The sequence below is a fragment of the Pipistrellus hanaki genome (assembly GCF_964339955.1).
Source record: "Pipistrellus hanaki genome assembly, chromosome: 14".
NCBI classification, from domain to species: Eukaryota; Metazoa; Chordata; class Mammalia; order Chiroptera; family Vespertilionidae; genus Pipistrellus; species Pipistrellus hanaki.
In genome coordinates this window covers 4,806,737-4,824,229 of record NC_140516.1, presented here as the reverse complement: position 1 = coordinate 4,824,229, position 17,493 = coordinate 4,806,737, and the positions used below count along the sequence as shown (strand labels likewise).

The following is a 17,493-nucleotide window of genomic DNA, read 5'->3' as shown; positions in this document are numbered from 1 at the left end:
TAAAAGGCATCAAATTGGAAAGGAGGAAGTAAAATTCTCTTTACTCGCAGATGACACTATATTGTACATATAAAATCCTAAAGATTCCACCAGGAGAAACTACTGGACTTAATAAATGAATTCGGCAAGGTAGCAGGATACAAAATCAACATCTAGAAATCAATGGCATTTTTATATACCAATAATGAACTCTCAGAAAGAAAAAAAAAAAACTAAAAAAAGAATCCCATTTACTATTACAACAACAACAACAACATATGTACTACTATGTGTAATGTTTCAAACAATAAAAAAAGAAAAAAAATTAAGCTATTGTTGTACCAAATAATGAAAATGACATAGAATCTTAAAAAAGAAAAGAAAAATACTCATCAGAGAAATGCAAATTAAAACCACAATGAGATATCACCTGTTAGAATAGCTATCATCAAAAAATCAACAAACAAGTGCTGACAAGGATGCACAGAAAAGGGAACACTAGTTCATTGCTGGTGGAAATGCAGACTGGTGCAGCCACTATGGAAAGCACTATAGTTTCCTCGAAAAATTAAAAATGGAACCTCTGTTTGATCCAGTGATCCCACTTCTGGGAATATATCCTAAAAAATCATGAAACATAAATCAGAAAGGATATATGCACCCCTATGTCCATAGCAGCGCTATTTACAATAGCTAAGATTTTTTAACAGCCTAAGGCCCATCAGCAGATGAGTGGATAAAAAAAGCTGTGAAATATTTACACCTTGGAATACTATGCAGCTATAAAAAAGAGGGATCTCTTACCCTTTGGGGCAGCATGGAGGACCTGGAAAATATTATGCTAAGTAAAATAAGCCAGTCAGAGAAAGACAAATATCACATGATTTCACTTATTTATAGACTCCAATGAGCAAAATGAATTGACCAATAAAAGAAGACTTGAGCCGAAACCGGTTTGGCTCAGTGGTAGAGCGTCGGTCTGCGGACAGAAAGGTCCCAGGTTCGATTCCGGTCAAGGGCATGTGCCTTGGTTGCGGGCACATCCCCAGTGGAGGGTGTGCAGGAGGCAGCTGGTCGATGATGTTTCTCTTTCATCGACGTTTCTGGCTCTCTATCTCTCTCCCTTCCTCTCTGTAAAAAATCAATAAAATATGTTTTTTTAAAAAAAAGAAGACTTGAAGCATAGAGGTATGAAGCAGACTGATATATATCTTGAGGTGGGGTTGGGGGAACAAGAAGCGATAAACCAAAGAACTTATATACTTACACGCATAGCCTATGGACATGGGCAATAGGGTGGAAAAGACCTGGGTGGGGGGATATTGGGGCTGAGAGGAGGAGGTAAAGAAGGAGGTAAATGGGAGACATTTACCTCAACAACAAACACACATTAAATAATAATAATTGGCAAAAAAACACACCACATTTTCTGCAAACTGCATTGTGTATCCATCACTCCAAGCAAAGTCTCTTCCTGTCCCCATTTTCTCTCCTTTGCTCACCTCCACCTACCCCCCATTGTTCCTTTCCCTCTGTCACCATACTGTTGTCTGTGTCTATATGATATGTATGTAAGTTTTTTTGGCTAATTGCTTCATCTTCTTTCATCCAGTCCCCACTTCCGCTCCCCTCTGACAGCTGTCAGTCTGTTCCCCATTTCCATACTCCCGTTTCTGTTCTGTTCAACAGCCTATTTAGTTCAGGATTTACACTGAAATATAGGAAACAGAACTATTCAAAAGAAGAGACATGATCCAGATTCAGAAGAAAAACTGGTACTATATGAAGTCACAATACTGAGCATCTATAAAACAATTAATATGCAATTACACTCACTTGTAATCATTCAAGCAATAATCATCTTCAAGTTCCACGTTATTCCAAATTAAGTGCTGCTGACAGATTGGAATACCTTAGGGAAAGGTTATAAAAAATGGTTTAAAATGCAATAGAATCTTCTTAAAAGTGTAATACAAAGCTATGTATGAAATGAAAATAATAACAATAACAAGAAATTAAACACATTCTATATTAAATGCTGAGTGCTTAGCTGAAATTTACAGAATCTCAGGCAAAAGACATAGCTAAACGTGGATGTGGTCCAATCCACTCACTTTAGAAAAGAACAGTATGTTTCAGGAACTCTCTGACCTTGAAACTGGAAGACAGTTCTAAACGCTGCAAAGTACACAGTCCTCATTCAGGGTTATATGCAAGGTTAAAAGTGTGAGTGGGAATGGGTAAAATCAGTTAAAATGTACAAATTCCCAGCCATAAAGTAAGTCATGGGGATGTAATGTGTGACACGGGGACTAGAATTAATAGTATTGTGTTGTATATCTAAAAGTTGCTAAGAGAGATCTTAACAGTTTTCATCACAGGAAGAAACACTTCTGCCCTGGCCAGGTAGCTGAGTTGGTTGGAGTGCTGTCACAATGTGCCACGGTTGCAGGTTTGACCCTTAGGGCACACACAGAAATTAACCAATGAATGTATAAATAAGGGCAATGACAATGTGATGCTTCCCTTCCCCCATTCCTCTCTAAAAATCAACTAATAACATTTTTAATTAAACTTTTGTAAGAAGAAACTTTTGTAACTTTATGCTGATGGATATTAACTAGGCTTATTGTGGAGATCATTTTGCAATACATACAAATATTAAATCCCTAGAGGCCTGGTGCACAAAATTCATGCACTCAGGGGAGGAGAGGTCCCTTAGCCCGGCCTGCATGTCTCGTAGTCCAGGAGCCCTTGGGAGATGTTTAACGGCTTAGACCCGCTCCCCACTGGCAGTCGACATCCTTAGCGCTGCCCCAGAGGCAGGAGAGGCTCCTGCCACTGCCACTGCGCTCACCAACTGTGAGCCTGGCTCAGGGCTCCTGGCTGAGCAGTGCTCCCCTGTTGGAGTGCACTGGCCACTAGGGGGCAGCTCGTGCATTGAGCACATCATAGCCACGGTTGGGTTGATTTGCACATTAGCCTTTTATTATATAGGATGATTGTATAGGATTATGTGGTACACCTGAAACTCATATATATCAATAATAGCTAAATGAAAAATAGCAAGAGACAGGAAGGTGGTGGCCAAATAGGAAGGTCTTTCTTGCACATCCTCCCAGGGCCAGACTAGAAATACAGCTAAAGTGGGGAACGTTCACCTGGAATTACCAACTGAGGTCCAGCTGAGGAGAAGGCTCCCATCAAGGAAGGACAGAAAACACCTGGAAGAGCAAGGTCATGAGAAAGGCTGACCCAGCCTTCACAGGCAGCAGGCCAAGAGGGAAGTGGGAGTTCACAGCTACGGAAAGGTTTTTCCCCTGAGAAGATGGAGGCCTAGGACCCAGACTGGACTCCTCATCCTAAAGCACTAGAACCGAGATCAGTGGCCCACGTAATACCCAGCTATGAAAGGCAGCAGGGCCACTAGCCACCAGGGAGTGTGGAGCCAGTCAGACATACAGCTGCAGGGTTTTTTTGTTTGTTTGTTTGTTTTTAAACCCAAAGCACAAGATTTTCACTTTTAGTAACTTACCCCAGGCTTCAGTGGAGGGAGAGTGGTGTGAACTGAAGGTACCTGAGGAGAGGCTGGGGTAGGAAACACTGGGGGAGGCATGGAGAAGAGGTGGCTGGGAGACCTGCATTTGGTTGCACCCCCACAAACTGAAATGGCCCATTCCAGGAGCCACAGCTCAGGAAAAGGAAAAAACACCACCCTCGGCGATACATTCAGCCTCACCCTCAGGAGCCCTGCCTGTCACACCTGCATCAGGAAACATCAGTCACTGAGGAGGGGGGAGGTAACCATCCCACTAACCCAAGAACCTGACTGGTGCTTGCCCGTCATAGGAGAGCTGATAAAAACTCCAGGTTTCCAGCTGATCCCACTGGATTGCATATGAGGATCTCTGAGCAGCTGAGGGCAGAGTAAGATTCTGCGTCACTCTCCTTCCTAATTCTCTCTTCTTTTGTGGCTGCATTAGTTGTTGTTGTAGGTGGATTGTGTATGTTTTTATTTTGTTTCTTATTTTGTTGTTGTTGTTTTGTTCTGCCAGCACCTGCACAGCAGCTCACACAACGTGGTCAGGGCTGAGCCTACACATCAGCCAGCCTGAGAAGAGACTCCTCCCAATTATAATGGAGAGCACAAATAACTCCCAACCAAGGACATTCCTGGGTCACCCAGCTTGGGGTATCTAAGAGACTGCACCACTGGGCCCCACAAAACACTTACTTATGAGGCAATCCCATTAAGTCTGAGAGGCATAGCAATTTGCTCTATTACACAGAAACAAATACAAAAGGAGAGAAGTAATGGAGAGGTAAAAAACAATAACCCCCAAATGAAATAAAAGGAGGAAACTCCAGAAACAGAGCTAAATGAAATGGAAGCAAGCAATTTATCAGATATAGAGTACAAATTAATGGTTATAAGAATCCTCAATGAACTTAGTGAGAATTTGAAGAAACTTAGTGGGAACTACAACAGCATAAAACAAGAATAGAAACCAGAAATAATCAGCTGATAATTAAGAATAACATATCTGACATCAAGAATACACTGGAAGGAAACAATAGTAGATTAGATAAGGCAGATCGAATCAGTGACTTGGAAGACAAGGTAAAAAACAAAACAAAACAAAAAACCCACCCAATTAGATCAGCAAAAAAGAAAAAAAGAATTGAAAAGCAGGAAGATAGTTTAAGGGAACTTGGGGACAACATGAAATGTAACAACATTTGCATCATAGGGGTGCCAGAAGGAGAGGAAAGGGAGCAAGGAATGGAGAGCCCGTTTAAAGAAATGACAGAAAACTTTCCTACCCTGATAGAGGGAAAAGTCACACAAGTTCAGGAAGCAGAGAGAGTTCTAATCAAGATGAACCTAAAGAGACCTACTCCAAGACACATTGTAATAAAAATGTCAAACATTAGAGACAAAGAAAGAATCTTAAAGGCCACAACAGAGATAGAAAGTTACCAACAAGGTTACTTTAGAATAACATTAGAATGTCAGCTGATTTCTCAGAAGAAACACTTCAGGCCAGAAGGGATTGACTTGAAGTATTCAAAGTAATGAAAAACAAGGACCTGAACCCAAGACTACCCTATGCAGCAAGGCTGTCATTTAAAATTGAAGGAGAAATAAAGAGCTTCCCAGACCAAAAAAAAAAAAAAAAAAGGCTAAAGGAGTATATACCACTAAACCAGGATTGCAGGAAATCCTAAAGAGAGTCTTTAAAGAGGAAGAAGAAATTGAGAGAGAGGAACATAAGTATAAAGAAAAAAAGTAACATTAAATAAGAACCTATCAATAACTTTAAATGTAAATGCATTAAATATTCCAATCAAAAGACAATGAGTAGCTGATTGAATAAAAACATGACCCATATACATGCTGTCTACAAGAGACCCACCTCAATACAAAAGATTCACACAGACTGAAAGTAAAGGAATGGAAAATTTTTTTTCCATGAAAATGGAAAAGAAAAAAAAAAGCAGGGATAACAATATTTATACTTGGCAAAATAGACTTCAAAGCAAAGGCCATAAAAAGAGACAAAGAAGGCCACTCCATGATACAAAGGGATTGACACAACAAGAGAATATAACCCTAGTAAACATATATATATATATTACATATATGAAAGCCTAAATGAAGCAATCAAATGACCGAATAACCAAATGATTGGTCAACCAGTTGCTATAATGCACACTGACCACCAGGGGGCAGATGTTCAATACAGGAGCTGCCCCCTGGTTGTCAATGTGTTCCCATAGCAGGAGCCACTAAGTTGACTGATGGATGCCAGACAAAGGGCTCACGGCTGGCTGCCACGGCCTGGAGACCACAGCAGAGTAGCCTGCCAAGTGGCAGTGGCAGCAGGCGCAGCGGGGCGGGGATGAGCAGGAGCGGCAGGCAGAAACGGCGTTGGACTGCCAGTTTCTCCCTGGTCCACACAGGCTACGTTGAGGGACACCACCACCGATGCACAAATCCATGCACCAGGCCACTAGTCCTATATAATAAAGATGTAATATGCAAATTGACAATCACTCCAATACACAAGACAGCTGTCCCCATGTGGTCAAAGATGGCAGCCCCCATGTGGACACAAGATGGCCAGCAGGGGAAGGCAGTTAGGGTGACTGGGCCGGCAGAGGAGGGCAATTGGGAGTGACAGGCCTCTAGATGAGGACAGTTGGGGGGGACCCAGGTCTGCTGGGGTAGGCAGTTTGGGGGACCAGGCCTACAGGGAAGGGCAGTTGGGGGGCACCATGCCTGCAGGGAAGGACAGTTGTGGGGAACTGGGCCTGCAGGGGAGGGCAGCTGGGGTGACTAGGCCTGCAGAGGAGGGCAGTTGGGGCTACCAGGCCTGCAGGGTAGGACAGTTAGGAGAGACCAAGATTACAGAGGAGGGCAGTTGAGGGCAACCAGGCTGGCAGGGAAGGGCAGTTAGGGGCGACCAGACCTGTAGGAGAGGGCAGTTAGGGGCAAAGAGGCCAACAGGGGAGCAGTTAGGCGCCAATCAGGCTGGCAGGGGAGTGGTTAGCGGGTGATCAGGCTGGCAGGCTGAAGTGGTTAGGGGCAATCAGGCAAGTGATCAGTTGGGAGCCCGTAGTCCTGGATTGTGAGAGGGGTCCCAGATTGGAGGGGGTGCAGGCTGAGCTGAGGGATACACCCTCCCATGCACAAATTTCATGCACCGGGCCTATAGTCTATACTAGTAAAAGGGTAAGATGCTAATTAGACTGGGAGACTTTCTGGGAGACCTTCGAGACATCCTTTCAGACAAAGCCACAGGGCGGGGCCAAGGCAGAGGAAGGTTAGGGGCAATCAGGCCAGCAGGGGGGGAGTTGGGGGCAAGCAGGCTAGCAGGGTGGGGGAAGTTGGGGACAATCAGGTTGGCAGGGGGGAAATTGGGGGTGAGCAGGCCAGCAGGGGAGGAGGTGAGGGCGAGAAGGCCAGAAGCAGGGGAAGTTGGGGCAATCAGTCCAACGGGGGGAGGGGGATAGTAGAAAGCGAGCAGGCCAGTGGGGGCTGTTGGGGGAGAGCTGGCTGGTGGGGGGGGGCAGTTGGGGATGAGCAGGCCAGCGGGGGGGGGGGCAATTTGGGGCAATCAGGCAGGCAGGTGAGCAGTTAGGAGCCAGTGGTCCTGGATTACAAGAGATGTATACCTGCCCTATGGCATCAGGCCTAAGCTGGCAGTCAGATATCCCCTGAGGGGTCCCAGTTTGGAGAGGGTGCAAGATGGGTGAGGACACACACACACACACACACACACACACACACACCGTGCACGAATTCCATGCACCAAGCCACTTGTATATATATAAATCATTTAGTTTACTGTCCTTAGGAGTTTGTATTCTAAAAATCTGTTCCCAGAGTAACATGTCCACATGGAATGATAACTGCTTATATTTGAATTTATTTAGTAATTAAGGTGGTATCCTTCACATTTCTTGTGAATGGAAATGTCAGTAACTTTGACAAAGGAAAGCAGAAAATATAATTTCCAATAAAAAACATTAATATATTAGAAAATTCCTTTCACTTCAGTGTTTGTCTGTGATTATAGTTACAATTGTATATTAACATGCTTTTTTTTTTCTGTAGAGCTTGAACACTAATTTCAAAATAACTCAGACTTAAAGGGGAAAAAAGTATATTATAAATAATTTTCAATGCTAAAAATAATAGTTTGAATGATAGTTTCTTTACATTTCTGTGATGTTAAAGGAAGATTAAGGTAGATCCCACACTTCAGCATAATTATCCTTTTTTTTGGGGGGGGGGAGTGGAAGCCAAACTGCACATTTGAATGCCCAAAGAATATTTCACTACATTAGCCAGAGAATGAGCATTATATACACAGACAGCATTTAATGAAAATCTTTTTCAAACATGTAATATACTGCCTTCTCTAATTACTTTTGATTATGATATTATAAAATAAGTTCACTAGAATAACAACAGTAAGATCTATTTGCAAATACACTGGCATTCATATATTATCACAACTTTGTTTATAATAATGAATAATTGGATAGGTAAGAAATATCTCTTAATAGAAGACTGGGTGAGTAAATTCTGACAAATATATATTAAAGTGCCATCTATTTGTTAAACACACGCACACACAAATGTTTTAAAAGGAAATATACCCCAAAGGTTACGAACAGATCCTATAGTTCTAGAGGCTGGAAAGTCCAAGATTGAGGTCTAGCAAAGTAGATTTCATTGTGAGGCCTCTTCTCTTGGCCTGTAGGCTTCTGACATTTTCCTGTGTGATCACGTGACTTCTTCCCAGGTATACACACAGAGAAGGGGAGCTTTCTTGTGTGTCTTCTCATAAGGGCACTAATCCCATCAAGAGGGGCCCATCACCATTACCTCATCTAATCCTAATAATTACTCAAGCAGGTTGCTTTGTCTTTTTTAGAGTTTTCATACAGATACGTTTGTGATTGACAACATGTTCATATCTGCATTTAGAAAATAAACCAGAATCAGTAGGATTTATGGATAACTAAAGACAATGCTAAAACATAGTTCCCATCTCCCAATATCTCCTCCCAAAACAATACAGGAGAGAAATGATACAAAGAAACCATGCCTTTGGCCCTTATAACTTAAAGTCAGCTAATGTTCCAATTTCAAAATAACTGGAAATAAAAAGGGGCAACTGCCCATTCTCAGTGCAGGATGTCTCATGCTCCTGCCCCTGTAGGCCTCACTGAGAAAAATTTTGGAGAAGAGAGAGAGAAGCAAGTTCAACATAAAACCATCACAAAGAAGAAGAAGGCCATTTTAAGTCCAAAAAGTCTACAAAAGGAATTCAGATTAGACACTGGCCTCAAGGAAGGGACGTTAAAGACAAGCAAATGAAGGAGCGTGGGAAAGGGTTGTGGGACAGGGAGAGAGAGAGAGAGAGAGAGAGAGAGAGAGAGAGAGAGAGAGAGAGAGAGAGAGAGGATTCTTAAGTAATCCAGCAGTCAAGGGGAAAAAGAATAAGGGATAAAAACTCAAGAGTCCTAAAAGACAAAAGGACTTTAGTACTCACAACTCCCCCAATCACCACAAAACATAAAACATCTCCTAAAATATCTGCACACTGCTCTACTAATAGGGAGAGCACCATTAAACAGAATCTGTAAAACACCCAATACCACAAAAATCAACAAGATAAAAATTAACAAACCCATACAGAATTAACAGTAAAAACTAGCAAACAAAATGCCACCCCTAAAACCAAGATAAATTTTACCCCTCCCCCACAAAAAATAGCTGTGAAGGAGAACACTATAAGGCCACATCCAAAACTTATTCAAGCATTTGAAGATATTTAAGAAAATACTTTGAATCAGAAATTCAAAAATAAAGACTAGAGCCCTAGGCAGTGTGGCTCAGTGGTTGGAGTGTCACCCTGTACACCAAAAGGCTTCAGTATCAATTTGCGGTCAGGACCATAACCAGGTTGTGGGATTGATCTCTGATCAGCTATGTGCAGGAGGCAACTGATTGATGTTTCTCTCTCACATCAAGGTTCATTTTTTCTCTCTCCTTTCCTCTCTCTAAAATCAATTTTTAAAATATCAATTTTTAAAATATAATTTTTAACATAAAATGTCCACACAGACACAAAAATAGAGAGAAATAAAAATAGAGCTGACTAAACTTAGAAAAGAAATGAAGGAAAAAATAAAATTACCTAAAAAATAAGAATAAATTACAAGAGACAATCAATTCAAATACATATTTAATAAAGGGCAAGGCAGAAAAATAACCAAGAGGATGAAAATTACATAAAGAAGAAAGAAGGATCAGAGAATAGTGGAAATAAAAGGCCAAGAAGGAATAATATTCATATTATCAAAATCCCTGGAAAAGAAAAACAAACATCGAAACAGAACTAATATTTAAAACCATAACCCTGGAAAACTTCCAGAAGTAGAAAAAGACCAAAGACTTGAATTTACAGGTTGAAAGGATCTACTATGTACATGGGGAAAGTCACCTGGAACTCCTTGATTTTGATGATAAAGATAAAAATCCTCAACAGTGAATTCCTCAACAGTTACACACACACACACACACACACACACACACACACACAAAATCACTTATAAGACAAACAAATTACACTGAACTCAATAACAAAAAGAATCTGATTTTAAATTGAGCAAAGGACTTGAATAGACATTTCTCTAAAGAAGACATACAGATGGCCAATAAGCATATGAAAATCCTAGAGGCCCAATGCATGCAATTCATGCACAGGTGGGGTCTCGAGGCCTGGCAAGTGATCATGGCCTATCAGGGCCACCCTGCCTAGTCCCAATTGGGACATAGGCAAAGTCTCTTCAAGTTCAAGAAGATAGAAATCATATCAAGCATCTTCTCAGATCATAGTGGCATAAAACCGGAAATTCACTACAATAAAAATAATCCAAAGAAATCAAACACATGGAGACTAAACAGCATGTTATTATTAAACAAGGACTGGGTTACCAGAGAAATCAAGGAAGAAATTAAAATCATCCTTGAAACAAATGACAATGAAAACAAAACAATCCAAAATCTATGGGTCACAGCAAAAGCAGTTTTGAGAGGGAAGTTCATGTCCCTACAAGCCTATTGCAAAAAACAAGAAAAAATGGTAACAAATTATCTAACTCTACAACTCAAAGAGTTAGAAAAAGAGCAACAAGAAAAGCCCAGTGTAAGCAGAAGGAAGGAAATAACAAAAATCAGAGAGGAGATAAACGACATAGAGATCAAAGAACAATACATAAGATCAACAAAACCAAGAGCTGGTTCTTTGAAAGGATAAATAGATAGATGAATCTCTAGCCAGGCTAACCAAGAAACAAAGAGAGAGGACTCAAATAAACAAAATCAGAAATGAAAGAGGTGAAATAACAACAGACCCCACCGAAATACAAAGGATTGTTATAAAATACTACGAACAACTCTATTCCAACAAACTGAACAACCTGGAGGAAATGGACATATTCCTAGAAAAATACAACCTTCCAAAACTCAATCAGGAAGAATCTAAAAATCTCAATAGAGCAGTGACTTGGGAAGAAATTGAAACAGTCATCAAAAAGCTTCCAGCAAACAAAAGCCCAGGACCAGATGGCTTCACAGAAGAGTTTTACCAAACATTCAAGGAAGAACTAAAACCTATCCTTCTCAGACTATTCCAAAAAATTCAAGAGGAAGGAACACTTCCAAACTCCTTCTATGAAGCCAGCATCACCCTAATACCAAAACCAGATAAAGACAACTCAATGAAAGAGAATTACAGGCCACTATCCCTCATGAACATAGATGCCAAAATCCTCAACAAAATTCTAGCAAATCTGCTCCAGCAGAACATCACAAAGATCATACACCATTACCAAGTAGGATTTATTCCAGGAATGGAAGAATGGTACAATATCCACAAATCAATAAACGTGATAGATCACATAAACAAAATGAAAGATAAAAATCATATAGTCATATCAATTGATGCAGAAAAAGGATTTGATAAAATCCAACACCCTTTCCTGATAAAAACTCTCAACAAGGTGGGAGTACAAGGATCATACCTCAACATAATAAAAGCTATATATGATAAACCCACATTCAACATCATACTCAATGGGCAAAAACTAAAACCATTCCCTCTAAGAACAGGAACAAGACAGGGATGCCCACTAACGCCACTCCTGTTTGACATATTATAGTACTGGAAGTACTAGCCATTGAAATTAGAAAAGAAGAGGAAATAAAAGGCATCCAAATTGGAAAAGAAGAAGTTATCCTTATTTGCAGATGACATGATATTGTACATAAAAACCCCAAAAGATTCCATTAAAAAACTAAGTGACTTAATAAATGAATTTGGCAATGTAGCAGGATACAAAATTAACGCCAAGAAATCCATGGCATTTCTATACACCAACAGTGAAATTACAGAAACAGAGACTAAAAAAGCAAGTCCATTTACCATCGCACCAAAAAAATTAAGATACCTAGGAATAAAATTTAACTAAGGAAGTAAAGGATCTATATATGGAAAACTACACGACACTGAAAAAAGAGATAGAGGAAGATGTAAACAGATGGAAGAACATACCATGTTCATGGATTGGTAGAATCAACATAATCAAAATGCCCATACTTCCTAAAGCAATCTATAGGTTCAATGCACTCCCCATTAAAATACCAACGGCATATTTCACTGACCTAGAAAGAACTCTCCAAAAGTTCATTTGGAACAATAAAAGACCCTGAATAGCCACAGCAATCCTGAGAAAGAAGAGTAAAGTAGGAGGGATCTCAATACCAGACTTCAAACTGTATTACAAAGCCATTGTTCTCAAAACAGCCTGGTACTGGCACAAGAACAGACATATAGATCAATGGAATCGAATTGAGAAACCAGATATAAACCCAAATCACTATGCTCAATTAATATTTGACAAAGGAGGCACGAATATACAATGGAATCAAGAAAGTCTCTTCAATAAATGGTGTTGGGAAAATTGGACAGATACATGCAAAAGAATGAAACTAGATAACCAACTTATAACATACACAAAAATAAACTCAAAATGGATACAGGACAAACATCAGACGGGAAACCAAAAAAATACTAGAAGCATCCACAGGCAGCAAAATCTCAGACATATGCCAAAAGAATTTCTTCACTGATACTGCCCCTAGGGCAATGGAAGCTAAAGAGAAAATAAACAAATGAGACTACATCAAAATAAAAAACTTTTTTACAGCAAAAGAAACCATCAACAAAACAACAAGAAAGCCCCCTGTGTGGGAGAACATATTTGCAAATGTTACCACTGATAAAGGTTTAATCTCCAACATCTACAGACAGTTTATACAACTAAATAAAAGGAAGATGAATGATCCAATTAAAAAATGGGCAATGGACCTAAATAGAATATTTTCAAAGGAAGACAGAAGGAAGGCCAAAAGGCACATGAAAACATGCTCAAAGTCACTAATTATCCGAGAGATGCAAATCAAAACAACAATGCGGTACCATCTCACACCTGTCAGAATGGCCAACATCAACAAATCAACAAACGACAAGTATTGGCGAGGTTGCGGAGAAAAAGGAACCCTCGTGCACTGCTGGTGGGAATGCAGACTGGTGCAACCACTGTGGAGAACAGTGTGGAGTTTCCTCAAAAAACTGAAAATGGAACTCCCATTTGACCCAGTAATCCCACTCCTAAGAATATATCCCAAGAAACTAGAAACACCAATCAGAAAGGATATATGCACCCCTATGTTCATAGGAGCACAATCTAGAATAGCTAGAATTTGGAAACAGCCTAGGTACCCTTCAGCAGATGATTGGATCCAAAAACCATGGTACATCTACACAATGGAATACTATGCTGCCATAAAAAAGAAGAAATTCTCATTATTTGCAGCAACCTGGATGGAATTGGAGAACATCATGCTGAGTGAAATAAGCCAGTCAATGAAAGAGAAACACCACATGACCTCACTCATTTATGGATAATAAAGAACATTATAAACTGATGAACCAAAAGATAGATATAGAGACAGTAAGTAAAGCAACAAGCAGACTGTCAAATTATAGCTGGGAGGGTAGGGAGATCTGGGGGAGATAATAGATCAACCGAAGGACATATAAGTACAACCAATGGACACAAAACTCTGGGGAGGGAGGATATGTATGGGAGGGGGGAGCAATGTTAAAATATGTACACAGATAATTTAATTAAAAAAATGTAAAAAAAAAAACACCTTAGAGAAATGATTAATGGCAGAAATGAGGCATGAAAAATATAAGATTAACCTGGAATATTTTGTAGTATCATGCAAGCAAAACAAGGATATGCCTAAAAAATAATGGGGACATTTCAAAAGGACATATGAACTAACTTGAAGGTACTCCCAATAGTTAAATTTGTGACAATTTTAGCAATAAAATAACAACAATCATATAGCATAACCCATAGAATAAAATAATTATTCATAAGCCCATGCTGATATAAATAACTGGATAAATAAGTAATAAGGGCTAATGGGCAGCATTTCCTTACAGTAGAATGCCAATAAATGCAGAAGTAATAATGGAAGTAGAAAAATCATCACCAGGAAAATACTACAATAACAATTGTTCCTGGCAAAGTCATCAATGAATACTAAAATTATTGGCCAAAATGATAAGAACAAGATCAAGGTAGGCCTCACAAGATATTTATAAACTAGTAGATATTGAACAGAAAATAATTAGAAGAAATACTTTAATATTGTTATTTGTCCTTTCTCCCTCAGCACCTGGGAGCGGGGCAGTGACCCCCCAACCCTCACTGGTGCCTTTGGTTGCCACCTGCGGGCCTGATTCCCCGCTAATCTCCAGCTACCTCCCGGCTCCCAGGTGCTGAGACAGCAAGGCAGCAGCTCCATTCCCCACCCCCGCCCAGCTCCCAGCTTCACTCCCCACTGCCTTTACCCCTCCACTGCTGCTGCCTTCCACTGCAGCTGCCACTGGTTGCCCTTGCAATTGAATCAGTGAGCGATCCAGCCTCCACCAGGCAACAAGTGGCTCACACCTGCCTTGGCCTGGTGCTGCCCACTTACCTGCTCCACCATCCCACCCTAGTCCCGCTCTCATAGGGGTCCATGGGGGCCTGCAGCACCTCCACTGCCACCTGCTGCCAGCGCCATGTCACCAAAGCCTGCCATGTTCCGCGCCGCCCCCTAGCGGTCATCATACATCATAGCAAGCAGCAGAACTCCCAGTGAAGGGGACAATTTGCATATTAGGCTTTTATCATATAGGATTACAAAGATAAAAATAGTATCTTTACACTGGAGAAATCTGTCCAATACCAATTTAGTTATACAATCAAAGTCACCAATTAAACTCTATTTGCTAAATCCAATGGTCAATTCTCTTCCTCCTGGGCTTATCAAAGCAACTGATCACTCCCTCCTCCTAAAAACATTTTATTCCTAAGATACCACACTTTTGGTTTTGTTACCTCTTTAGCCACTCCCTCTGTTTCCCCCTGGCTGTTCAACCTCAACTCCCTGACTTCTTAATTTTGACGTACCCTCGGATCTCTTTCTTTTTCAATGTAGACCAAGCATGTCAAACTCACAGCCCACGGGACACATGTAGCGCACAATAAATATTTTTGCAGCCCAGGCAATATAATGGTATGTAAGAAATGTTTTCATAAAAATTTTGTAACTTAATGTTTACAATATCCTGTTATACATAACTAGAGGCCCAGTGCATGAATTTGTGTGGGGATCGGGCTGAAAATTTCAGTCCAACGCCACCTGCAGCTCCTTCCTGCCACTCACGCTCATCCTGGTCCCACTGTGCATGCCATGGGCTTGCACCCAATCAGTCCTGATCAGGAGAGGCTTGTGCTGCCACAGCAGCGCTCACCAGCCATGAGGCTTTGTCTGGCACCCTCCAAAAGGGAGTGGCCTGGTGGACTGGGATGAAACTGGCTCTCCAATATCCCCCGAGAGGTCCTAGATTGCGAGGGCATAGGCCAGGCTGAGGGACCCCCCTGGTGCACGATTGGGCCAGGGAGGGTCCACAAGAGGGCTCCGGGGCATGTTTAGCCCATCTCGCTCAGTCCAGATCCACCAGACCCCAGGAGCAAGCTAACTACTGGTTGGAGTATCTGCCTCCTGGTGGTCAGTACACATCATAGCAAGGGGTTAAGCAGCCGTAGCATATCATTAGTATAGTATGCTTTGATTGGTTATTTGCTTGTTCTGCCATTTTGTCTATTTGCCTATTGCCCTTTTATTAAATAGGATTATTAATGAACTATAACATTTGCTAATGACTAATTACTATAATCGTGTTGCATTCATTTCCCTTACACACCTTATGCACAGGTGTACCATTTCTCTCCACTAACACTAGCATTGAATATTTTAGCAGCCGATTACTACATCATTAGTCCTGTACCGACTTGTTTGGTGTGCACAACAGGAAATAATTCACTTTTGGAGAACATGAAAAATAGGTTTATTTATGTTACACTTATTAATTTGTGTATTCGGTGTCTGATAAGTTAATGTTTAAGAAAAAGTATTAATTTTATTTATTTATTTTTATTTTTTAATTTTTTACAGAGAGGAAGGGAGAGGGATAAAGAGTTAGAAACATCGATCAGCTGCCTCCTGCACACTTCCTACTGGGGATGTGCCCACAACCAAGGTACATGGACTGACACTCTATCCACTGAGCCAAACCGGTTAGGGCAAATTTCTATTAAAATGTTCTATTATTTTATGTTACTGATTACTCATTTATTTCAGCTCTTTGTATTCAGCATGTCTCTATCAAAATAAACCTACGTTTCTATGAAAATAGCAGCTATTGTTTTTTTGCGACCATCTGACCATTTGATAGTCCAACCGGTAGCTATGACACACACTGACCACCAGGGCAGACACTCAATGCAGGAGTTGCCAAGCTGGGGTAACTTGGCAGCTGAGGTTCTCAGGTGACATACCCAGAACCAGAGAGGAGGGAGTCTGATTCCAGGGTGCATCACCCGAGAACTGCCCTCTCACAATCCAGGACGCCTCAGAGTACGTTGGATAGCTGGTTTTGGCCCTATCCCCGCAGGCCAGGCTGAGGGACCCCACCAGTGCACAAATCCATGTACCAGACTCAAGTAATAAATAAGAGAGTATAAGATTGTCATAGGTAAAGCTAAACAAAGAGATCAAAAGAGCAGTGTATAAAAGACGTTATACATGACAGATATGAAATTACTTTAGTGAGGAAAGACTAGACTAATTCAGAAACTGGTTGTAGCCTCCCAAAGAACAGAATGACTGTCACTGTCCATGGGCTGTAAGAAGTTACAAGAAAACATGGAGAATAAGAAGAAAGGAAGTTTGGAGGGGTATGAGGATGGGGAATGGAAACAGGAATTGAGATCAACTGACCACTAGTGGTAGGTGCTATGGACTGAACTGTGTCCCTCCCAAATGTATATGTTGAGACCTTAATTCCCAATTATGATAGTATTTGGAAATAGCCTTTGGGAGGTAACTGGGTTTAGATGAAGTCATGAGGGTGAGGACCTCATGGTGGAATCAGTGCCCTTTAGGAAGAGACACCAGAGTGTTCTCTTTTCCTCCCTCTCCTCTCCCTCGCTCTACCTGTCTCCCTGTTGAGGATCCAGTGAGAAGGTGGCCGAATACAGGTCAGGAAAGCCCTCACCTGAATCTGACCTTGACGGCCCAAGCAGACTGAGACAATAGGCATTTTTATATATTACCTTATTTAATTTCCCAATAACTGTATTTCTAATTATATAACCTAGGATTCAACTGTATAATAATTACAAAGCCATTTGTTTTACCCTGCCATTTCCCCCACCTACAGAGGATAAGAAGTTAATCAGAAGATCAGACACCAGGATTCTTGATTTAGAAATCAAAAATTCCAATCCTCCTCATCCTTCTACACT

At 40.9% G+C, this 17,493-nt stretch overlaps 1 protein-coding gene across 4 annotated transcripts in view; it reads right to left on the bottom strand.

The window, feature by feature from the left end:
* ZFAND4 (zinc finger AN1-type containing 4) overlaps window positions 1–17,493 on the bottom strand; it is an 82,747-nt gene that overhangs the window by 49,012 nt on the left and 16,242 nt on the right. For all 4 annotated transcript variants that reach the window (XM_084904735.1, XM_084904737.1, XM_084904736.1 and 1 more), the window contains one exon: window positions 1,816–1,891. In XM_084904735.1, the coding sequence (XP_084760861.1) occupies window positions 1,816–1,891 (76 nt within the window). The remainder of the gene's footprint in view (window positions 1–1,815; window positions 1,892–17,493) is intronic.